We start from the raw sequence: 24,627 nt of genomic DNA, 5'->3' as shown, positions 1-24,627 counted from the left end.
AGAAGCAAATATTTGAGTTAATATATTCAAAGATTTGCACAAATATTCAAGATTTAAAAAAAAAAAAGCAGATCTACAAGCTCATAATGCGGCACTCGGTGCCGCGTTATGAACTTATATATCTGCTATTGTTTAATAGCCAAAGAAATGTAAAAATGACACACAGATGCGTTCCCGGTCTTAATGGGTTAAGCAACCTGCCGTGTCTTCTGTAGTTTTTAACCTCAACCGGAAAACAAGCAACAAGATCAGCCATATAGGTTTCATGCCACTTTAAATGAACATTCTGGCATTTACAGGGTGCAGGTGTCCACTGCTCTTGGAGCAGCGCTTCGCCGCGTGCTGTTCGGTGTCAGTCCGTGCTGTACTATGCTGTGCTGTGCTGAACTTAGTGTGCCGTCCCAGACAAGAGCTGTCTGGCCTCTGTAATGCAGCATTCTGTCCTCATCCTCCTCCCACAGGCCAGCCTGAAGAAGTTCATGGACTACATCCAAACCAGTTCTGTGGACAAGATGGGAAAGTTCTTAGACAAGGGTCTGGATCCCAACTACCAGGATGCTGATACTGGCGGTGAGGCCCCTGCCCTGAACAGATGCCACACAGAGAACTGTCAACTGTCCAATGCCTTCTGTTGTTGTTTGGCTTTCATAGCTATAGTCTGTCACTGCATTCGTCTGTCCATCCAGCCATAACATTCCTCTGATTTAGGGGTGTCGAAAATGCGCACTCACACACATTCAGTTATACAGCAATGTGTTTCAGTCTGTTGTCTCAGTCACTGCTACTAACTACAGTATATCACTTTTTTTCTTTTTTTGTATTAATTGTTGTCTCCGCCAGGAGACTATGTTTTCACTTTCCGTCCCCCCCCCCCTCGGCCAAGCTAACATTGGTCAAGCCTCACGTGACACGTGACAATACGTTGAAAGAGTGTGCTCTGATTGGCTAGTGAGACGCATGACGTATAGCGGCCTATAAATAGATGTGTCACTTTGAAAGAGTCTTGGCCTCTTTCAAAGTGAGGTAAGACAGGAGTAATCACGAAATGGCTGAGAAATGGCGGAGTAACACTTAAGACAGGATTAATCAAGTAACACTTAAGACAGGATTAATCAGGAACAGTACTGGCGGAGACCTGTGCTCCGAGGAGCACATTTTCTAGTTATATATTATAATATTAATCTCGCAAACCGCTAGACCAACCAGTGCCACATTTCTTCACGTATTATTGTTTTATATTTAACTTTTGAATTTTAATGGAAGTCAATGGTGGTCGGATCATGCTGAAAACCGTGCCCACATATGGAGCCATATGTCATAGATAGATACATCATAGATGACTGACGTCACATACAGTACTGGCCACAGGACATCCGAGATCCACATGGGAGCTATGCCGTTATTATACCCCGTCTTGTTCTGTCAGTGTGGTCACTGCAGCCCTCAACTCTCCAGATGAGCTCTGCTCTGACTCACTCATAGCATATGGCTCTATATTTAGGATTCAGCTGACCAGACCCTTCTCCTCCACAGTAAAATCGTGAGTGTTAATCTAACTCTGAGATTGTGTAAACGTAATGAAATGGACATGTAAGGGTTACAAATCAGAGAGTTATAAATGGATGAATTAAGGATTTTACTGCGCACACAGCCGGTAACTCTCTAAGCTAACGGCGGGAGCTGTGACCTATGAATTCCACTTCAAAACCAGTGGTGGAAAAAGTACTCAAATGTTTTACGTAAAAGTATCAATACTGCAATGTAGAAGAGTAAAAGTACGGAATTAAAAATTTACTTGAGTAAAAGTACAAACGTTTTGGTATCAAAATGTACTTAAAGTACCAAAAGTAAAAGTACTAAAATGTTTGAAAATAGCAGATCTACAAGCTCACAACGTGTCGCGATGCGACGCGTTGTAAGCTTGAAGATCGGCTATTTTCAAATAGCCAAGGTATAACATAGGGCTAAAGTTCTTAATGTATGTTTTATAATGTAATAATGTATATCTGCAAAGTAACTAGTAAGTTTTCAAATAATTGTAGTGGAGTAAAAGTACAATATTTGCCTCTGAGATGTAGTGGAGTAGAAGTAAAAGTACTGAAAATTGGAAATACTCAAGTAAAGTAAAAAATACCTCAAAATTGTACTTAAGTACCGTACTTGAGTAAATGTACTTAGTTACTTTACACCACTGCCAAAATACAAAAATCACACACACCTCCTATTTCTGGACACCATTCTATGTTGGGCTAACACGTTGTCAAAGAGCTAAGCGTGTAAAGTTCACTGTGTATGCAGCTTTTTTTTCACCAGACCCTGTTTAGTGTTGGGAGGTGGCAGACGGCTCACTTTTACAGCTTGCATGTGCCTCTGTGTGTGTGCCAGTCCAGCCACACCGGGACCATGTGTCAAAACAGAGCACAGCCTGTCACTGTGGGTGTGAAGTGCACTTGCCACTTACTAACACTAGGTGGTACTGTAATATTGGGCCCTGTATCCTCGACCTACTGTGAGAACAGTGCAGAGCAGAAAAGTGAAAGCTGCTGTGGGCCAGAACACTCAGTAGTTGGGGTGAAAATGTTGGAAGCTTTCAAGGGCCCTTGGCTGACACAGGCCCCACATAGTTTGTCATAGTCTGTCTATCTGTCTGTCTGTCTGTCTGTCTGTCTGTCTGTCTGTCTGTCTGTCTGTCTGTCTGTAATAATCAATCTATCAGTTAATCCATCTGAAAGTCTGACTCTCTGTCTGAACCTGTTGTGTTTGTCCCCTCCAGAGACTCCCCTGTCCCTGTCAGTGCAGTGTGAGGTAGGGGCAGGGGAATCCATCAGGATCCTAGTCCAGAATGGGGCTCACATTGACTTCCGGGCCAAGGATGGACTCACACCCCTCCACAAGTCTGTCCGCAGTCACGGTCACACCGCTCTGCTGGTAAACATCAAGATATGTTGTCAAGGTGCTTTACAGTATCGATAAATAGAATATAAAGCAATACAAACATCGAAAAGAAGTGGACAGATAAATAATTATGAGCAGCCGCTTTACAGCAGCTTACAGAAGAAATAAATAAATCTGAATAAGAGTGCGTGCATGCGTGCGTGCGCGAGCGCGCGTGCGTACGTGCGTGCGTGCGTGTGAGGAGGTCATCTCTAGATGCTGGTTAAGATGAAGGGTAAACAGTGGGGGTTATATCTATGTTAAGTAATTATAATGTGTATGTTATGTACCTTATAGATTACTACTCCTACCATAGATCATTGCAGCCAAAGCGGAGCATAGAGAACTCCAATTAAAGTCAAAACTCGGCACATGAATGAAAGTGCTGAGGAAGCTGCTGTGTTTTCCTGCAGGCCCTGCTGACTCTGGGTGCGTCTCCAGACTATAAGGATCGCCGTGGGCTGACGCCGCTCTACCACACTGTGCTGACAGGGGGCGACACCTCCTGCTGTGAGACGCTGCTGTACCACCGCGCCAAGGTGGGCGTAAGGGATGAGAACGGTTGGGATGAGACTCATCAGGTAGGGTTTTCTCTCTCTCTCTTTCTCTCTCTCTCGGCATGAATGTTTGACAAAATAAGATGAGAAATACAGCAATACAGATTTAGTCATCATAGTCCCACATTTTATTGCACTACTGCTGCACTGCTTATATGCCTCTGATATGGAATATTAACCACTCACCTTAAACCCTCTATTCTTTGTCAAACGGACCTGTACTGTACTGCTGTACCACTTTTATCCATCTACAGCAGATCTCTTCGCCCAAAATTGCCGATCTACAAGCTCACAACACGTTGCAAAGCGACGTGTTGTGAGCTTGTAGATCTGCTGTTTTTGGAGAACGTTCCCCCCCGGAGTAGACATGTGGGGTTCAAGTGGTTAAGAAAGTCTGTACTGACAGATATAACTAACTGCTGTAAGATAAATGGAGGCTAGAGGACATTTTGATGGCTACCTCTGTGTGTTAATATTGCATGTGTGTTCTCCTATATGCAACCATTGTGTATCTGTATGTCAGCCTATTGTATATCCGTGTCAAAAAGAAAACATTCATGTCGTGAAAAACACTCGCAACTGTCTCCCTCCAACCCAGTAAAGCCTGATTTATACTTAGTCGTACGACGGTGTATAAATTGAGCATAACTCTTCACGCCATGTTTGACCTGTCTCACTCATCACCGCTCCTCCTCCCCCCCTCCCCTCCCCTCACACACCCCCATCCTGCCTCTTCCATCTTGTATCTCAGGGATGAAGAGGGGGAGCACAGACCAGGAGACTTACAGGTACCACTTTCTCTGCCCCCTTCACCTCATCTTCCTCTTCATCACCACATCAGCAGCATGCCACTCCTTTGTCATACTACTTGTCTTGCAACATCCATCCCTATTTTATGAGTGCCTCCAGCTGGGTGCATTTGTACGCAATAGGATTCACTCCAAGACTCGCAGCTGGGTTCCAATCAGTCTCACAGTTGGACTCAGACTTGAACTTAAACGTGAACTTACTTTAAAAACACATACATTGGGCTTTACACTCATACTTGGATAATGGGTGTTGCTGCAAATGTATATTATTGCTGTGTGTGTGTGTGTGTGTGTGTGTGTGTGTGTGTGTGTGTGTGTGTGTGTGTGTGTGTGTGTGTGTGTGTGTGTGTGTGTGTGTGTGTGTGTGTGTGTGTGTGTGTGTGTGTGTGTGGGGGGGGTGGGGGTGGGGGGGGTGCGTGTGTGTGTGTGTGTGTGTGTGTGTGTGTGTGTGTGTGTGTGTGTGTGTGTGTGTGTGTGTGTGTGTGTGTGTGTGTGTGTGTGTGTGTGTGTGTGTGTGTGTGTGTGTGTGTGTAGAATTGTATACATATATACTGCAATAACAATAACTTCTTGTATCTGGACTCTATTTTCTTTATTCTGTTCTCAGCCTCTCACTTTGGAGGTGGTGTTAATTAACTGAAGTGCCAATTTATAACTGCCACCCTTCTTCTTGCCACCCCTATCTCTTTCCTCTCTTTTTTTCCTTCTCTCCATCCACTGCCTCCCACATAAATCATTTCTCTCTTTATTTATAAATAACTCATCGTTCACCTTACCATTCTCTATCGCTTCTTTGAAACACATTTTCTTTACATCGGCTCTGCTCCTTTTCTTTCTTTCTTTCTTTCTTTCTTTCTTTCTTTCTTTCTTTCTTTCTTTCTTTCTTTCCATCCCTCCACCATGGTCTGTTAATTCCAGGCATGTCAGAATGGGAACTCACAGCATCTGGAACATCTTCTGTTCTACGGGGCAGACTCCACCTCCCAGAATGCCTCTGGAAATACTGCCTTGCACGTCTGTGCTTTATACAACAAGGTAGATGTGGTCAAATCATTTATCAGGGCCAGTTCAATTATTTTATAACAGTGACTCTATCTGCACCTCATATACAAGAATATGTAATATATTGTGTACATACATGTAGGCTATATGCTTACAGATATGCTTTCATTCCACAAGTGCTGTGTCCATTTTTAGAAAAGATACCTCGTCTGAAATTTATCAGAACAAAAAAAAAGACAGTGATTCTCTTTTGCTTCAATATTAAACCCTTAAACTGTTTTTATTTTTCAGTCAAACAATTGAAGTTGGTGTCATTTCTTTTGAATGGCAGATGTTTCATTTTGGAATGAAACTCTTTGACATGATGCACTGACATTACATGTATAATATTTAAAGCATAGGCATAACATGCTGAAAAGTTCACATGGAGTGTTAATTAGATGTTTATTATTTTAACATGAATGCTCTTTCATGTAGGAAAGCTGTGCACGAATTCTACTATACAGGGGAGCCAATAAAGACACAAAGAATAATAGTGGGCAGACACCCTTTCAGGTAATTGCTGAATGCATGGCCAGGGTAATTATGCGTGTTCGTTGGTTGTATGGTTTAGTGTCTTATTAAGTTAACGTAGCAGAAAGTGCCGGGGCCTAATTTCACTTTAAACCATTATTGTGCTGTGATGCACACAGGGTCCCAGTTGGGAGAATTGTGTATAACCCCTTAATATGAATACATTAAGTCTGTCAGTGCAGAAAAGCCACCTGAGACAGTCTCAGCTGTGTGTGTGTGTGTGTGTGTGTGTGTGTGTGTGCGTGTGTGTGTGTGCGTGTGTGCGTGTGTGCGTGTGTGCGTGTGTGTGTGTGCGTGTGTGTGTGTGTGTGTGTGTGCGTGCGTGCGCGTGCGTGTGCGCGCGTGCGCGTGTGCGTGCGTGCGTGCGTGTGAGCGTGCGTGTGAGCGTGTGAGCGTGCGTGTGTGGGCGTGTGTGTGTGTGTACGTGTATGTGTGTGCATCAGAGAGGAAGAGAGTGTAGAAAAATACTTGGTTGTGTGCTCGCATGTGCAAGTTGGAAATGGGCCCAAAGCATTTGTGTATTAATTTGTCACAACTAAGGTTTCACTGAAGCACTTGTATGTTGTAACCAGGTGGCTGTGATGTCTGGCCATTTTGAGCTGGGAGAGATTATCAAAAACCACCGTGATACAGATGTTGGTAAGTAGTCTAGTCTTCATATTTGGGGATTTGATAAATCACAAGCATAGAGATAGATCAGTCGCCCAGCACTGCAGAGGTCCAGGTTTGTTTCCCAGCAGCGGTGCCTTCAACTTGGTCAGATGCTCCAACAAACACGATTGCCAGTGTTTGCTGGTTGGAAGCTGGCAGTGCATTGTGTCCTTGTCGCTGCACTAGTGACTCTACTGGCTGGTCAGGGCGTCTTTTCAGCTAGGAGGGGATCTGGGGAAGATGGGGTCTCCAAGCCTTTCTTGCCTCGTTTCCACATAGTTTTGTGTTATGCTTGTAATGCCGTTTAATATACGTAATATCCCTCAAGTGTTCAATGCAAGGAAATGCATTTACTTTACGGATGAATCGAAATGATCATTTTTAATGAATGTAAAGTACCCTGAAAGTGCTCTATAAACAATTATCTTATTAATAACCCGTTCACCGCCATTGACGGATATGTCCGTCATAAAAAAAAAAAAAAAACGCTCTGGGGAAAAACGTCCAGAACCGAAGATAACGTGATCCGAAGATTTACTGCTCAGTGTGTGCTTTGATGATGGAACTGTCTTAGTTTTGTATATTGGCTGCTTTCTTGTCAATCATAGTTTCAGCCAAAACTATGGCTGCAGGGAGAATGAGAGCAACAACAACTTCTGAGCCATTTATCCATGTTTGCTTGCACTGGTTTGGGTGCATATTTGACCATGGATGTAATGGTTTTAACATGAGTGACCTCCTCACATAGTGTAATAGGTGACAACAAGGGGGGAACTAGTTGTGGCGGTGCACACATACTATTTTAGCAAAGGTCTTTTGAAATGGATGTAATATTTTCATTTTAGTTTTTTTTTAAACCTAGGGGTAATGTACTTGTACACCTGGTTGGGAACCACTGGTTTTGAGTACATTATGTAGCTAGCTAGCTAGCCGGCTAAATAAACCTTAAAACAGGTGAAAATCTAGCTTGCCAACTCGGCTGCTGGGTGTGGAACACTCACTCGCCTAGTGGGCCTCAAAGCCTCTCTGTCGGCGCGCCTGCCTTGTTGATTTGCATACTGTTGGCTTCGGAATAGCCTACACGCTGTTGGCAGCCACTGGAACCACTGTTGCAGGGGGAGTCGGCAACGACTAAATGAGGAGAAAATGAAAAACAACAGTTGAAAAAACAAAACCTGTACACGTTACAATATATTATATCCTCAATAGAAACCTTTCACTTCAAATCAGTGTCATTTTGAAAATCTATCTGTACCACTTCTCTCTCCTCACCTCCCAGTGCCCTTTCTGGAATCACCAAAGTATGCTCCTCAGAGGCGGGAGACGGCACGGAACTTGGCCCTGCCACACCCTCACCCCTTCCTGCGGGCCAACAGTGATAACAGTATGAATCTGCCTGAGTGGATGGCAGCACCCAATGCCCCAGGCTCCAATATTGTCTCTGTGCAGGTAGAGGAGAGTCACCGACTCCACACTCCTGTCACTAGCATACGTACAGCCTACGATACACTACTGAATGGAACACATCTAGACATTCTCCCTTCTTCTTTCCCCATCCTCTCTTTACACCCTCTCTCTCTCTCTCTCTCTCTCTATTTTCTTTCTCCCTCCCTCTTTGCTCTACGTTCCAGGGTTTTAAGCACACCGGTACCCTACGCAGCTCCAGTAGCCCCCGAGGGGCACGGACTCGCTCTCCCTCCCGAGGGAGAGTGGGGGACAAGGAGGACAGGAGCCGGCAGAGTAGGAGGCAGGCGTAAGTGCAGAAGGGAACATAAAGATGACCCACAAGGAGCATGAGCCTGTGAGGCAAGATCGAGCCTCTCACTTTTAGCTAGTGAATACCAGTTCACATTAGCTGGTGTCAACAAGTGCTCTTGCGCTTTTATACAGTAGATCAATGTCATTGAGGCTGGCATAATTCAAAATAGGAAGTGAAATCTTAACCCTAATTTATTGTGTTGTATGTGTCGCTCACCGAAAATACAATACAGCTGTGGCAACATTGCAGGCATTTAAATATTGTAGTCTCCCTAAGTAGATAAAAAAAACTGCAAAAAAGCTGTGAAAATAGCATATATTGTGTATTGTTTTAATAAAACAGTATCTGCACAGCCATAAACTTTTATGGGTGTTATTTTCGGCAAGCGACATGGTCGTACAACAACAATAATTGATGATCTTATCGCTGCCCCCTCAGACCCACCCCTGTAAACACCGCTGCACCGCAAGCAGTCCAGCGGAGGCGCCTGTACAGCGCCGTGCCCGGGCGCGTTTTCGTGGCTACTCGTGCACACTCCGCCCAGGGAGACCGGGAGATCAGCTTCAACAAGGGCGACAGGGTCAAAGGTGTGTGTTTCTGGCATGTCTTTTGTGCGTGTGTGCATGCATGTGTGTGTCGCGCGCGTGTCTGCACGTGACTGCGTGTGTGCGCGTGTGCGTGTGTGCGTGTGTGTGTGTGTGTGTGTCGGAGTATATATTTTGTCTCTAATGTGAATTTAAGGTGTCTGTCTTGCCTGGCTGCCAGTCCAGCGAGTAAACTCAAGGTCAGGTCATTACTGACCCGGGCCACATCCAGGCCAGTGTCTTCAGTTGTGAGTGTATCAGTCTGCAAAAATGGACATGTCCCGATGTGAGTGTAAGGTCCCTATATGTGTTTGTATTCAATGTCTGCAGGTATGAATATATGTGTGTTTGTGAGTGAGTCTAAGGTGTCTCCAGGTATGTATGCCTTGGTGAGTATGTAGGCGGGGTTTGCATGTTTGTCTGTTTGAGTGTGTGTCCAAATTATTATTTGTTTTATTTTCTTGTCTGGTCAAGTTTTGTTTCTGTGTCACTTCTTGTTGTGTTCTATGCGATTGTGCGTCATTCGCTGACCGTGCAACTCTCCTCTGCCCCCTGCAGTGCTGAGTGTGGGCGAGGGCGGGTTCTGGGAGGGGACAGTGAGGGGACGAACCGGTTGGTTCCCCTCCGACTGCGTGGAGGAAGTGGCACCTCGTCAGGACAGTCGCTCAGGTGAGTGCAGACGCGCGCAACACACACACACACACACACACACACACACACACACACACACACACACACACACACACACACACACACACACACACACACACACACACACACACACACACACACACACACGCCCCTCCACATACAGTACACACATCTTACCTCATTGGTCAGGAGAAACTCACACTCAGCATCACTTTTGCTGAACCAAAGAGAGACTACGACAACATTTCTGTGTGAGAGTTGAAACTTAAAAGATTTGTCTGCCTGAACGTTAAGTGCAGCTACAGTGCAGCTTCTAAAGACAGTCTGACCATCACTCGCTTGATGCTAGGTGTAACATATTCTGGCTGCATAGCCCAAAGCGAGGGAATACAGTATCATGCCACACAGGATCTGCTATAAAGTCTTATAGCAGCGGATTAACAACTTAACAGTATTAGCTTGCCCTAACAGTATAGACTGAGCATGGACCATAAAGGAAACAAGCCCCCTGGGGCTTTTTGTGTCAATCAATCTAAAGCATAGACTTTATTGTAACCTGCTGATGTCTCTGTGGTGGTGTGTTTCAGAGAGCCGCGGGGAGAGAGCCAAGAGATTGTTCCGCCATTACACTGTGGGATCTTACGACAGCTTTGACGCGCCCAGGTAAGAGTGACACCGTCGCTGTATAGCCACCACTGTTGTTTTTTGGGTTGTTTTTTTTGCGTTTCCACATGCAGAGATTCCTCTTGCAGACGTTTTGCTCAGCATGCATGATCTTCTTCAACAGTGTGTTGCTTTACATTCAGATAGTTCACACATACCTTTGCACCTGGGAGCTGCCCTGTAGAAACAATCTCCTTATTAACCACTTTCACCCTGGCATCCCGACTTTGGGCATGTCATTATACGCAAAAAGTAAAAACATAAGTAAAAAACAAAGACTTTAAATAGGGTAATAAGTGGTTGACAGTGGTCCTAGTGGCCAGTGAGCCACTCTCCTGGAGCAGTTGGTGGTTAAATGTCCTGCTCCTGGGAGCATCAGTGACAGCTGTTGAGGGAGGGCAAGGTATCACTCACAGTTTCCCAGCTGGATGCCGGATTAGAACTAGTTATCATCCTGTCACCAGCCGGCTTTCTGTAATATTTAGACTAAAGCCACCGTGTGCTTAAAATGAAATGACACGTGTGTGCTGCAAGGGATTCCTTCTGGAAATACCACATAATCCTGGGCTAGGTGATTCATGTGGTTGACACGGTGATTCATATGTTGTGGTAGTACTCTGGACTCGTTTGATTTGATATCCGGTGAGTGATTCATGCAGTGGCATCATAGTAAAAGGGACTTTACCACTTAATGCTGGCAGGTTTGTCAAGCCAACGCAAGTGCTTGACATTTCAGCTGTGCAACAGATCTTCTGTACCAAAGTAGGAATGTGTGGTTATTTTTCCTGGGTAATGACTGATTTAATATTGTACAGTCGCATTGAAGATTAGGCTTTTCTGGATCAGGGCCCACTTGAAAATCTCGAAAGCATTAGCGGCAACCCATATGACCACTTAACACGGCAGCTGTGCATTTTCAGAGCATTTTGAAATGTTTTAATGGTCAATCAATCGATTGCGTTCCGGCTTGGATCAATGGAACTAACGTTATGTTTGTATTTATCGATATCTCAATGAAAATTCAAAATTGTAAAGAAAATTAACATGAAATCTTTTGGTATATATATATTTTTTTGATACATTTTTTATTTATTTAGAAGTAAAACAAACAGGTGAGATCACCAAAGCACACAAGAGGCCATACACAGGGAAAACCAAGACGAAAAAGGGAAAAGAGAAAAGAAACTGATAATAATACACATACACACATGTAGACAAACAAAATAAAAAATAAATAAAAAATAAAATACAAAAACCCGGTCAGACAAACAAAACTCACAAAAAGCTAAATAAATGAGACCAGTCAAACAATAAACATGCATACATGCATTAGATGGAGACATGCATACATGTATTAGATGGAGACATGCATACATGTATTAAACAAAAACATAACACATAACAAGCAAAACATTCAATACAATATGGACATCCACACGAACAACACAAAAAAAAAAAAACAGACAAGTACAAGACAGGTACAGACCAACACGAGACAAACACAAGACAAGCACAGGACAAGTACAGGACAAGTACAGGACTTTTGGTATATTTTTAGCATTCACATTTTAGTGTTTTGACGATTATTTGGGAGCCAACTTACAATATCCTCATGGCCCACCAGTGGGTCCCGGCCCACAGGTTGAGAATCGCTGCGTTAAGTTACAAGAATAAGTTACAAATGTGTTACATTAGGGTGCTTTCACCCCTTTTGTGGGCTGAGGATCTTTTCATGACTTAAGAAGCTGTGTGAAGAGCTGTGTTGCCAGGCAGCAGTTCTAGGTGGGTTGAATTCGTCATCGATGGTGAAGGTGATCCTGGACCGTTTTGGTGACTAATTCTGAACCCCGCATTAGTTGGTGTGGCGTTATGCAATCACTCACCACACTACTCTCCTACACAAAGAAACAATTCTCTTTGAACAAATACTGTATGCAGTGCTGCACCATCAGGCTGTCCAGAGGCAATATTTACAAAGGCTCTTAGAATAGAATCCCATGAACCCTTAAGTCATAATATTTTCATATGGACTAGTCCATTGGTTCCCAAACCTTTTCAGCGGAGACATACATATTAATTTCTTAACAAAAACAAAAATTAAGCCTTTATTTGACAGAGACAGTAAACATGGAGAGAGAGAGCAGGGGAGTGACATGCAGCAAATGGTCCGGCTGGCCAGGAATCACACCAGGGACTTGTCAAGCATTTGAGCCCATGTGGTACGCGCCCTACCCACTTCTTCCAGATGTTTAGATTGGTCTCTCTGATAATCTAACAACAAATTGTTTGAATGAGTGTTGAACCTTCAAGCTTAACCTCATGTGTTCCTCTTGATAAGCCCTCTTCTCCATCAGTATTTCTGGGTTATTCATAAAAGGCTTTCTTGACAATAAAATCTTGTGTTCATTTATCCATTTGTAACTGAGGGTACAAATGTAACCAAATGCTTTCATTTCGCTTTCATTTGATTACATTTGTACACTCTCAGAGTTGAATTACAGTGTGGGTATGCATTACCACTTGGCCTGACCTCATTTGGTTCTGTCTGTGGACACAGTGTCGCATGTGAACAGTGAGAAGTCTTCTGTATTGACTCTGGAGTGGAACTCCTTCTAATTAGCTCTGTATGTCATTCACTTTAATGTAATGCATTTGCATTACGACGAGAGAGGGCCTCGCTTTGAGGCAAACTCATTCTAGTGTCCGGGCTTGGTCTGCGTAAAGACAGAATTATTTACATAGAAATAAACACATTATGAATCACATGTATTATTTACACACAATCCTGCCTTTCGCCTCCCTTTCTCTCTGTCTGTCGCTCTCTGCCTTTCTCTCTCTCTTTACGTCTCCCATTCTGTGCTCTTCATTTATTACTCCCTCCATACGCTTGTGTTAGTCTGTCTCTCTCTCTTTCTGCCTGTTTCATACTGTCATTAATTATTTACATGCCTTTCATCAACAGTGACATTTCATGCAAGCAGCTGACTCAACCGTGTAAAATCTCACACGTATGTTAACATGCACGCGTGTGTGCACGCGTGCACGCGCGCACGCACACGCACACACACACACACACACACACACACACACACACACACACACACACACACACACACACACACACACACACACGCACACACACACACACACACACACACATACCATGGATAATTAACAAGTGGAATGCTTACCCAGAGCCATGAGTGTTTGTTTGGCCAGGCATCCATCCATTGCTGACTCAGTGACGCCTTCATACAGGCCCGCTTTCAGAGACTTTAGCGTTCAGATGTATTATCTCACCTATTCCCTACTGTCCCTCTTTCATTCCTCTATATTTGGCCACATCTCCTGACCATCTCTCTCCATCCCTCTGTCCATCCCTCGCTTTCTATTCATCACCGTATCACTAACCCCCTGTACTTTTTTAATTTTCTCTCTATCACCCTCTCTCCCCTGTGGAGTCTCCATCTGGAGGTCAGACAGTGAAGGGCACTCTAGAGGGAGAGATGGATGGAGAGTAGAGAGCCTTGGACAAAGAAAGAGAGATGGTTTTATGCGTTTTGAAATATGGAGCCCAGTGAGAGAGACACATTTAGTCTCTCAGTGGAAACGACGGGAGAGCACGAATAACAGACAGGAAGAAAGACGCCCTCTGCCCTGATTTTCTCCCGTCATCTGTTGTGTGAATTAACAGGCCTCTTCTCCTCAACTCTGATCTCATGCCCTGCTTTAGACTGAACATCGACTATTACAGCCAGACGTTGTTTGTAGCTCTTGATCACTTTGATTTAAGCTCAGCCTTTTTTCTAAGGTCTCGGCACCAGGCACGTGCACATTGGTTGGCTGCCAGTGCCCGAGCAAGCACCTGCCCGATTGCCTTAATAGGAGAAACTGCCCTTTATTATGCCTACATAAGTTCTCTCATTTATTTCTCTCTTATTGAACGGCAGTTGCTCTCTGCCCTGCTCTCATTCAATACAAAGGCTAGGCGAGTTCCTTTAGTTGGCAGGGTCCCTCATTGATTCTGGTTTTAGGACATGCTAGCTTGTCTGTCCCATGCATGTCATGGTTTTACAGGCATCTTAATGGATTCATCTGTCAAACTTCTTAGGGCTTATCTATAAATCATTGCAATATATGTTGTTGCTGCTTTATGCCTCTATGAATTTCTGCGCTCCCACCGCCACCCCAGTATTCATCCCCCAGTGGGCTCTGTTTCTATAAGGGGGTGGTCTATCTATTTGCAAGATTTAATTATTGTGAATATTTTCATAAGAACAGGGTATGATTTGAGCCTTGACCCCCAAATCTATACACCTTAAATATGATGCTAAGTGAATTTTGTATTTTAATCCAAGAGTTGTCTGTCTTCTAAATTCTGTTTTTATCCAGTTATTTATTACAGAGTGGCTCTGAAAGAGGATAGCCGTTGCGGGGGGTCAGCCAAATGTCTTGTGCAGACTGTCATTAGTACCTCCCTTAGTACCTTCACAAAAAAAAATCACATAATGTTTTATACTTTTTGAAATTAATTTTTAATTCATTATCATATTACCTTTAAGCATTAAGTGCAAGTGCAATACACAATGCCATGCTACAAATTGAATCATGCAAAGCGGAAAGCGCAGAAAAATAGATGCAGATAGAAAACAAAAGGCCTGCGTGACAGAAACAGCAGAAGCTGCAGACCTTTGGCGACAGTCAGCCACGCCAGCCATGGTGGAGCACAGGACACAGCAAAGACAGGCCGTGTGCAGGAGCATAGACAGTTAAACAGAACTGCAGGGCAGGATAAACACAAGAAGCCATGTACCTGTCCATGGACGCCAACAGTCAAACGAACCATGGCGGGGCACAGGCAGCAAGAAACACAAGAGGCCACCCTGAGACACCAACAGTCAAACAGACAGTTTGAGAGGCAGGAGAATTGACCATGCAGGGGTCATACAGAACATATAGATGTACTGTGTGTCATAGGTGACGACACAGACCGAACACATGAAGTCTGAGATCCACATGAAGCCACACCATTATTTCATTTATTGTGCGTGTGCGTGTAGGGATTATAACTTAGGGAACCTGCCCTCCCAAATGCCTGTGCATCGTCCTGCTCAGAGTGTGTGTGTGTGTGTGTGTGTGTTTGTGTGTGTGTGTGTGTGTGTGTGTGTGTGTGTGTGTGTGTGTGTGTGTGTGTGTGTGTGTGTGTGTGTGTGTGTGTGTGAGTGTGTGTGTGTGTGTGTGTGTGTGTGTGTGTGTGTGTGCGCGCTTGCATGCTTGCGTGAGTGCATGCACCAAGGGGATGCAAATAGATAAGTGAAGAACAGAGCAGATGTACCATACCATCCACCATATAGACCTCCACCTCAGATGTCTTTTTAATAGCTCCTGTCTCTCCATACCACTTGATAAGTCCTCTATCTCCTTTCATCTCACCTCTATTCTTCTCCTCCTCCACCCCTCTTGGATACCCAGTTTCTCCTTCTCAGCCCCCCCTCTCTCCTTTCCTCTCTCTCTCAATCTCTCTCCCACTTTGTCTCAGTCTCTCGCTGTTTGTACACCCCTCTTTTGCCTTATGTCTGTTCTGTTTTTTCCTGTACATGTAATCTTCCCCTCCTCTCTCTGATCCCTCACTCACTGAGTCTTGAGTGCCGGTGGCAGTGTGCTCCCCTACTAGCACACATGAGAACTTTTCTGGGGCAACGGTCTGTGAAATAGGGATGAGGTGAACACACACATGCATTTTTGGATGGTGGAGAACACAGTGTGTGTTTACATCCTCACCATCGCAGATAAAGTGAAGGCTTAAATGCTGCTGTCAGTCGTTAGATCTGGCGACATGTACTGTCGGACACACACACACACACACACACACACACACACACACACACACACACACACACACACACACACACACACACACACACACACACACACACACACACCATTCACGGCATATGCTGGGGTATAATCAAAAAGGGAGAGAGGGAAAACAGAGAGGGAGAGAGAGAAAGAGGGAGGACCGGAGCAGTTGTAGTCCTGAAAGCAGGACAGCAAAGGAGGGAGGAGGTAAGGGGAGGGAGGGGGGGGGGGGCTGTGGACGAGAGAGAAAGAGAGAGAGCAGAGAGCGATAGGAAAGGAGGGAGGGAAGGCATGTGGTTGGAAGGCGGCGTCGACGTGAGGGGAAGGCAGCTCTGACAGAGATGATGTGAGTGCCTATTCAAGAGAGAATCTGTCCCTCTCTTCCTCTCTTTTCTGTCTCTCTTTTCTGTCCCTCTCTATGCTGCCTCATCCCCAGCTGCTTCTCTCTCCTTCTTCCTGTCTGCGTCGATGAGTCCCCCACCCTCTACTGCTCTCTCTACCTGCTCATTCACGCATTCCACTTTGTTTACGTGAGGAGGAGATGGTGTGTGTGTGTGTGTGTGTGTGTGTGTGTGTGTGTGTGCATGTGTGTGCATGCGTATGCGTGCGTGCGTGCGTGTGTGCGTGCATTCGTGCATGCGTGCATGCGTGCATGCGTGCGTTCGTGCGTGTGCTGGGGATGAGGGTAGTTAACCATGATTTAAGGCCATGTGGGGTCAATAAAGGAAGAGGACAAAAGCAGAGGCTCTGGGATGGATTTGGGCCGAGTTAGATTTAATGAAGCACAAAGGCAGTAACAGAGGTACACATCTACAGGAGCATACAATAGAGAAATGGTAAGCTTACATACTGTGTAAACAGATATTGTCGAAATAATAAGAATTTGACTTGTATTGTACTAGACATACTCCTATTTCTATGATTGTTATGTAACATTCTTTGTCAGTGTGATCTGTCGTTCCTTGAATGAATGATGACGGAATGGGAGTCAAGGAAAAATACAGCAAAGGCTTTTTCACCTACCTTGAACACATCTATTTTTATGAATGGAAAACCATAACAGTGATGGATAGGCACGGCAAGTCCTTTTCAGATAAACCGCCAAGCAGAGGAATAGGCTGGAGAAGAGAGAGAGAGAGGGAGAGAGAGAGAGAGAGAGAGAGAGAGAGAGATTCGTGGTGCGTATGATCTTGTGTTTGAGTTTGACTTGCCTGTACGTATGCTTGATCATTTGGACTGTGTGTGTGTGTGTGTGTGTGTGTGTGTGTGTGTGTGTGTGTGTGTGCGTGTATGTGTGTGTGTGTGTGATGTGTGTGCGAGTGTGCAAACAAACCCAATCACCCCTTGCCCCCTGTTTTTCTGCCCTCTCTCAAAATTACCTCATTTCTCTCTCTCTCTCTCTCTCTCTCTCTCTCTCTCTCTCTCTCTCTCTCTCTCTCTCTCTCTCTCTCTGCTAAGCCACCTTACTCCCCCTCCCTCCTCCTCCTCACTCACTTCTCTCTCTCTGTGTGTCGCAGTCACAGTGAACCATCTCCATCTCTCTCTCTATCTCTCACTCCCTTTCTCCCCCCCCCCTCTCTATCACACACACACAGACACACACATACACTCTCTCTCTTTCTTTCTCTCTCTCTTCTTTCTCTCTCTCTCTGTCTTAAGCATGAAGGGGCTGGGAGAGCTCGGCCCTCTCCGTCTCTCTGTCTCTCTCTCCTCTCCCCTCTCGCGGCTCGTGCTCGCTGCTGTCTCGCTGGAAGACGAGGAGAAGCGGGAGAAGGAGGAGGAGGAGAGGGGGAGGAAATGGCGATGGGGGCATGCGGCGCGGAGGATCTCTCCCTCTCCCTCTCCCTCTCTTCTTCCTGGCCGTCGCTAGGCCCCATGAATCGGAGCGTCTGGTTCATTTACAGGTACAGAGACGCGTTTTCATTTTGCCTCTTTCGTTCCTCTCTGCTGGTCAGAGGGATGGAGGGATGTCGACGGGCAGAGAGGGAGAGAGAGAGAGAGGGGGAGAGAAGAAGAGAGACAGAGGTGCAGAGAGCGGTGCATGCATGTGGCCACGGATGGCAGACTGGAGTGATTTGATATAGGCTTGATAGATTGACAGACGGGAAGTGTTGCAATGCATGCTCCTAGATGGCTGTCAGTGTGTGTGTGTGCGTGTGTGTGTGTGTGTGTGTGTGTGTGTGTGTGTGTGTGTGTGTGTGTGTGTGCGTGTGTGCGTGTGCGCGCGTGTGCGCGTGTGTGCGTGTGTTTGTGCATGTGTGTGTGCGTGTGTGTTCGTGCGTGTGTGTGTGTGTGAGAGAGAGAGAGAGAGAGAGAGAGAGAGAGAGAGAGAGAGAGAGAGAGAGAGAGAGAGAGAGAGAGAATAATGTGTGCAGCTGCACTGTGTGGTGGTACATGAGCAGTGCAGCCGTTTTGTGTTTTGGCGTATGAACCTATGTGTGTGTGAGTGTGTGCCCAGCTCCTATAACGTCTGTCATCAGTGGCAACGCTGCGCTGGCAGAAGTGATCGTGGCTGCTTTACTGACATGCGGATTGTTTATGCACGCGCGTCTGTGCAAGCAGCATACATTCCCATGTATGTGCGTGTGTGCATGCTCTCAAAGGCTTGTTTGGCCGTCAGCGGCGTGATTTAGCAGCAGAATTGCGTTTCGTGTAGGCAATGCCGACTGTGTGCGCACTAGGTTATATTCTGTGAATGTGTGCTATAGTTTGCTGTGGGCTCTATGGCGTGTTTCTGCCTGTGTGCATGTGTCTGTTTGTGTCTGTATGTATACAAGCGAGGGAGAGGGAGGGAGAGAGAGAGAGAGGGAGAGAGGGAGAGGGAGTGACGAGAGACTACCCAGAGAATTGAAACTGTGCAATGTGAAGGAGTTAAGGGATGCAGGGTGCATGACAAGTCCCAGCTTCTCCTGACACGGCTGTGGAAGCAGCCAGCTTTGCCCAACGTTCTGATGGGTTGTTGGTGTCACACTGTGCAGGCTGATCTGTGCACCCCAGCGCTGAGCCTTGTTGTGTATGCGTCCTAAGATGCTTGGTGTTGGCAATCGCCGATACTACCGCTGTGTGAGCGACATTGAGTGACACTGATGGTGACAGCGGTAATGACAGCAGTGCTTGTATTAGTAGTGTAGGTGCTGGTTGGATGAGGTCCAATGCATTAGTGCTTTGCATGCAACTCTGAGCGAAAGCACGCACACCCGCACGCACGCACGCACACACATACATACACAAATATATTGGGGGTAGTAGAGGGTACACCGCACAGAAGCACGATTGATCGGGGATGCTGAAACATCTTGTTGGGAAGAGAGTTTGAGAGAGTTGCCATGTCAGTGCCAGGTTTAGGGGAGATGGAAGGTGTGTGTGTGTGTGTGTGTGTGTGTGTGTGTGTGTGTGTGTGTGTGTGTGTGTGTGTGTGTGTGTGTGTGTGTGTGTGTGTGTGCGTGTGCGTGTGTGAGCGTGTGCATGCGTGCGTGGGTGTGTGCGTGTGTGCGTGTGTGTGTGGTATGGTGTGGTGTGTGTGGTGTCTATGTGTGTGGCGTGATGTGGTGTGGTGTGGTGCGTGTGCAGACACGTGGATTTGTTCGTTCATCCATTGAGTGACAGTGCATTTTTAAGGGCTCTGCTGGACAATAGAGATGAAGGTGACGATGAAGCAGAATTCCCTGTGCATGGACACAAACATGCTTCAGACTCTGTGAAAGAATCCCAAAGATGCTGCCCCACCATCTTGCAGAAATGCCTTGAAATACTCTTAGTTTTTTGTTTTTGTTTTTAAAGCTGTCTGAAAACGAGGATGTAAACACTTATCATAATCATCAGGATTTAGTTGAAGAAGAGAAATGGATATTAAAAGTGGCAAGGTTTGGGGTTGGGGGGCAGGCCATTGTGGTGGAAAAAGGATCTTTCCTTTGCCAGGAGAAAATGAAAAAAAAAGGCTGAACAGATGGAGAGGGCTGTACAGTGGGATTCTCAGCATGTGGGTACAGTATATGATATGTCACAGATGACACTGTGTGTATAGCTTACTGACTCACTAGATGGCTGTCTGTGTCTCAGGACTACATGTCTGACTGAGGCCCCTTTGGAAGACGTCTTCACACACCTGTTGCTTCAGGCCTAAATGGGTTAAAGCCACTCACCTACAGTACCTGTGTATCAGGTCTGACTATCTACAGTATTTGTATTTGTCCCTCTGGCAAGACTGACTGTATGACTGGCTGGTGATTCCATTGATAAAAATCCTCCATGTGACGTAGCCCACAGCTAGAGTATAAGTGTCTGTCGCTGAAAGAGGGAAAGCCCTTTTCACTACCTGAACGGCTGCCTTGAGTGACTGGCATTAGTGGATGAATCACTGGTTTCTTTAGTTCATGGCTCAAATTACACTTAATTCTTTGAATCATTTGGTAACTGTTTCAGCACAGTAAAACCCTTTGTGTTAATTTAACACAAAGAGAGAGAGGCTGTACACATGTAATCCATTTGGTAATTGTACACTCTCAGAGTTACAGAGCTGTAAGGATTGTTACAGTCCTACAGTTGTACAGCCACTCATGTATCACTCATGGTATTTGGCTCCTAACTTACTTACTAACTATCAATCCTTTAGCTTACCTACTCTCTAGGTTGCAGTGAACCTCGTGAGAAGGATGTTCATCTATTCATCCATCAAATCTCTCAGACAGAGCTGTCAGTTCTATGTGTTGCAGCACTTGCTGCGCTGTACTCTGTGTTGAGCACTGAGATGGCGATCATAGTGGACATCAGTGTATGTGTTGTTGTATATACTGTAACATAAGCTATGCTGTTATGAGCTGGCAGGCACATGTTTGCAGTTCTTGTGGGGTTGCTCCACAGCAACCCTATTACGGTATATACTCTACTCTATATTAGAGACTATATGATAGGGCTGCTGTGGCGAGCTATCATTAATCTCCCCCTGGGAGCTGTCATTAATCGCCCATTCCTCCTCCATTGTGTTTGCTCATAAGGGTGATGTTTCCGTATAAAAAACGATGAACCTCACCTTCTCTCTTTCTATCTGATCCTCATGTGAGGTATCCTCATTTTCTTTCTTTTCATTTTCTCTGCTGATGACTAATATTGAGCCATTAGACAGTGCCGGCATTGCATATGTTACTCTCCAGCACAGACCTCTACAAGCGAGCAGGTTTTCCCTGCGTCCAGTTCCTAGCTGTTGCTGAGGCAACAAGCAGCACCATCATATATAGCATCTTTTGCTGAGATTCTGGAGAGACCATCTCTGGGCTTGCTGTCAAACATACAGAAGAGCATAGGAAAGCGCCATTCTGCGGCATGAACACTACTGGGGATGTTGGTGGTGGTGGTGGTGGTGGTGGTGGTGGTGGGTGGCGATGATGTTTCCACCTGGTCAATGACCTCCGAAGAGGTCACAGGAAGTTAGATACATCGCGTATGGGGACGTGGTAAACTGGGGGAGGAGATAGGCGAGGAGAGGAGTAAGGTCTGGACAAATGTATTTGTTCCTGTGGTTGAAAAAATACAAATCAAGGTTGATGCAGGCCTTCTCTGACCCCCCCCCCCAAAACCACCACCCCGCTCCAAGGAATAAAACTCCCTTCTGGTGCAGTGTGTGGATATGAATGTGGATATACTGTAGTCTCTCTCTCTCTCTCTCTCTCTCTCTCTCTCTCTCTCTCTCTCTCTCTCTCTCTCTCTCTCTCTCTCTTCTCTCTCTCTCTCTCTCTCTCTCTCTCTCTCTCTCTCTCTCTCTCTCTCTCTCTCTCTCTCTCTCTCTCTCTCTCACTCCCTCTCTCTTCTAGAAGTGAATCTCTTTCTTTCTTAATCTCACTTTCTCACAAACCCTCCTTCCTCCCTGTTTCTGCCTCTCTCTCTGCCGTTCTGTTGAGATGCCTTCACTTTCCAAGTTGTCTGTAACTCTCTCCCTCCCTCTCTTTTCTGCTTGCTGTTTTCTCTCCTTCTCTAATAGTGACTATATAATCAAGGAGAAGACAGTGCTTTTGCAGAAAAAAGACAGCGAAGGATTCGGCTTTGTGCTGCGAGGGGCCAAAGGTAAGAAAACTCATGAGAATGGAAACAAGCATGACCATTCTCTCTTTCACTTTCATTCTCTCTCCCTCTCTCCCTCTGTCCCTCTCTCTCTCTCTCTCTCTCCCCCTCTCTCTCCCTCTTCCTTTTCCTCTCTCTCTCTCTCTCTCTCTCTCTCTCTCTCTCTCTCTCGCTTCCTCTCTCTCTCTCGCTTCCTCTGTCTGTCTGTCTGTCTGTCTGTCTGTCTGTCTGTCTGTCTGTCTGTCTGTCTGTCTCTCTCTTTCTCCATCTGTCTGTCTCTCGCTCTCTCTGGGTGCCTCTCTCAGTCTCTCTTATGCACACATACTGTACTTTCACTGGGATTTGTTCTCATAAATTATAATGCATACTGTATGCTGCAGGGCTACCACATACCTACTGTAGCATTGTCCCTTTGACTCTTCAACTGTGGTCTCTCTCGTATGTCTCTCCAGCTCAGACTCCCATCGAGGAGTTCACTCCTACTCCAGCCTTCCCAGCCCTGCAGTACCTGGAGTCTGTAGACGAGGGCGGTGTGGCCTGGAGAGCTGGTCTCAGGATGGGGGACTTCTTGATAGAGGTGTGAGATGAGTTGCTGTTTGTTGCTGTCGGCCAGAAACCTTGTATCTTCATATATTTTTTCATTTTTTTCCCCCCTTTTTAAATAAACCAATACCCTGTTTTACACTTTGTTGTATGCCAGTGTCGTGTAAAATTAGCAGAGAGAGACGATCTACAAGCTCACAACGTGTCGCGATGTGAGCTTGTAGATCTGCTTGTACACATTTGAAAAGGTTTTGAACATTTTGTTAACTTTTCACCGACGCATAATGACATGCCCAAACATAGGGACCCCAGGTCCATGGACATACATGGTTTCTGCCTAACAGCGACGTGTTGCATTATGGGTTGGAACTCAGGACCAGTCGTGCTTTTGATACCATGGGGTGAAATCTTGAAAGACTGACTTTGCGTCCTTATTTTGTCTCTGGATTTCACGCTCCTTCCTCTCTCGCACGCTCTCTCTCATTCTCTCATGGCCTTGTTACTTCCCCTCCAGGTGAATGGTCAGAATGTAGTGAAGGTGGGACATCGGCAGGTCGTCAACATGATCAGGCAAGGTGGTAATAGCCTCATGGTCAAAGTTGTCATGGTAACTCGCAACCCTGACATGGAGGAGGGCCCCAGAAAGAAAAGTAAGTGGTTTAGAACTGGGGTGGGGGTGAACAAAATTGAAAACGCTCCACTAGTGGCCCCTTGTGGACATACTGCTCTTTACACTTCACGTGACCTAAGTGATTTGATTTGACTGCCTGACCGACCTTTCTCTCTTTCTCTGTCTCTCTCTGGCTTTCTTTATATCTCTCTCTATCTCTCTCACTCTCTCTCTGGCTCCCTCTCTCTCTCATTCACACACACTCTCTCTTCTTTCTCTATCTCTCTCTCTCTCTCTCTCTCTCTCTCTCTCTCTCTCTCTCTCTCTCTCTCTCTCTCTCCCTCCCTCCAGTCCCCCAACAGAGTAAAAGAATGAGTGGTGCAGCCCTCGCCCTGCGCTCCAAATCCATGACTTCAGAGCTGGAGGAGATGGGTAAGATCATTATGGAGGAGAGAGGAGGTTGGGGTTGATCAAAGACGACAAACATCAGGATAGGGGAGAGGATGGATAGAAGGAGAAGGACTGAAATACAGCGGAGAAAGAGGGACACAGAGCCGTAGTTGCAGTACAGGTTAAGCAGCACGTTAGGGTAAGTTGGAGGAAAATGGAGTAGGATGATGAGGGAACAGTGTGAAACGGGAAGCATCAGGGTCGCTAAATAAAATGAAAGTGTGAACGGGGCAGGGGTAGGGGTGGGGTACGGCTGTGCGCTCGGTGTTACATATAGACGACCCTAAGAAAGTGTGAGTAACGTGTGAGTTCCATAGGGTGATAGAAAGTAAGAGGGACAGGCGCAGTGAGCGTGGAATAGATCAGCGACAGCAGCAGACAATGAGCTGCCACCATGGATGAGAGTCTCAATGCATTTCACTGTTCTTTCAGAGGTTCCACACTGTCACTACGAGCACCCCCACTACAGGTAACCCTCCCAACCCACCCCGCACCCGGTGGTCCCTTCTCTCACTGCCCCCCTTCTTTTCCTACCTCACTGCACCTCCCTACCCCCCTAGCCAATCCTAGCTTTTAACCCCCCTAAAACTATTGTCCATCAGCCCTCCATGGAAGGAATCTACACATGCACACACACAAACATACATACACATACATACGTATACATACATACATACATACATCCGTACATACATACATCCGTACATACATACATACACACATACGTATGCATATACATACATGCACGCGCACACACACAAATACAGCAACACTTGGCAAGTGTTAGTTGCCATGGTAACGCTGCTGGGGGTGGGTGTCACTGAGAAGGGAGAACTGTGGCTGCTACTGCCGCCGCTGTCTGTACTGGGCATGCTCAGTGAGCAGGTGATGATTTATGATGGCCATGATATGTGGAGCGGTTAGAGGA

General features: G+C 45.8%; 1 protein-coding gene across 1 annotated transcript in view; it reads left to right on the top strand.

Moving 5' to 3' along the window:
* The window catches only part of shank1 (SH3 and multiple ankyrin repeat domains 1), a gene marked incomplete at both ends in the record, with an annotated part of 52,322 nt that overhangs the window by 14,557 nt on the left and 13,138 nt on the right, over window positions 1–24,627 (top strand). The window contains 15 exons of the mRNA XM_084071439.1: window positions 462–570; window positions 2,774–2,928; window positions 3,348–3,515; window positions 5,219–5,335; window positions 5,780–5,857; window positions 6,448–6,514; window positions 7,806–7,975; window positions 8,158–8,279; window positions 8,724–8,872; window positions 9,428–9,538; window positions 10,108–10,183; window positions 22,017–22,099; window positions 22,549–22,673; window positions 23,154–23,289; window positions 23,601–23,681. Coding sequence (XP_083927565.1) covers window positions 462–570; window positions 2,774–2,928; window positions 3,348–3,515; window positions 5,219–5,335; window positions 5,780–5,857; window positions 6,448–6,514; window positions 7,806–7,975; window positions 8,158–8,279; window positions 8,724–8,872; window positions 9,428–9,538; window positions 10,108–10,183; window positions 22,017–22,099; window positions 22,549–22,673; window positions 23,154–23,289; window positions 23,601–23,681 — 1,747 coding nt within the window. The remainder of the gene's footprint in view (window positions 1–461; window positions 571–2,773; window positions 2,929–3,347; window positions 3,516–5,218; window positions 5,336–5,779; window positions 5,858–6,447; window positions 6,515–7,805; window positions 7,976–8,157; window positions 8,280–8,723; window positions 8,873–9,427; window positions 9,539–10,107; window positions 10,184–22,016; window positions 22,100–22,548; window positions 22,674–23,153; window positions 23,290–23,600; window positions 23,682–24,627) is intronic.

This window comes from Gymnoscopelus microlampas, assembly GCF_963454915.1.
Source record: "Gymnoscopelus microlampas genome assembly, chromosome: 11".
NCBI classification, from domain to species: domain Eukaryota; kingdom Metazoa; phylum Chordata; class Actinopteri; order Myctophiformes; family Myctophidae; genus Gymnoscopelus; species Gymnoscopelus microlampas.
The sequence above is the reverse complement of the archived record's forward strand: the minus strand, read 5'-3'. Positions and strand labels throughout refer to the sequence as shown.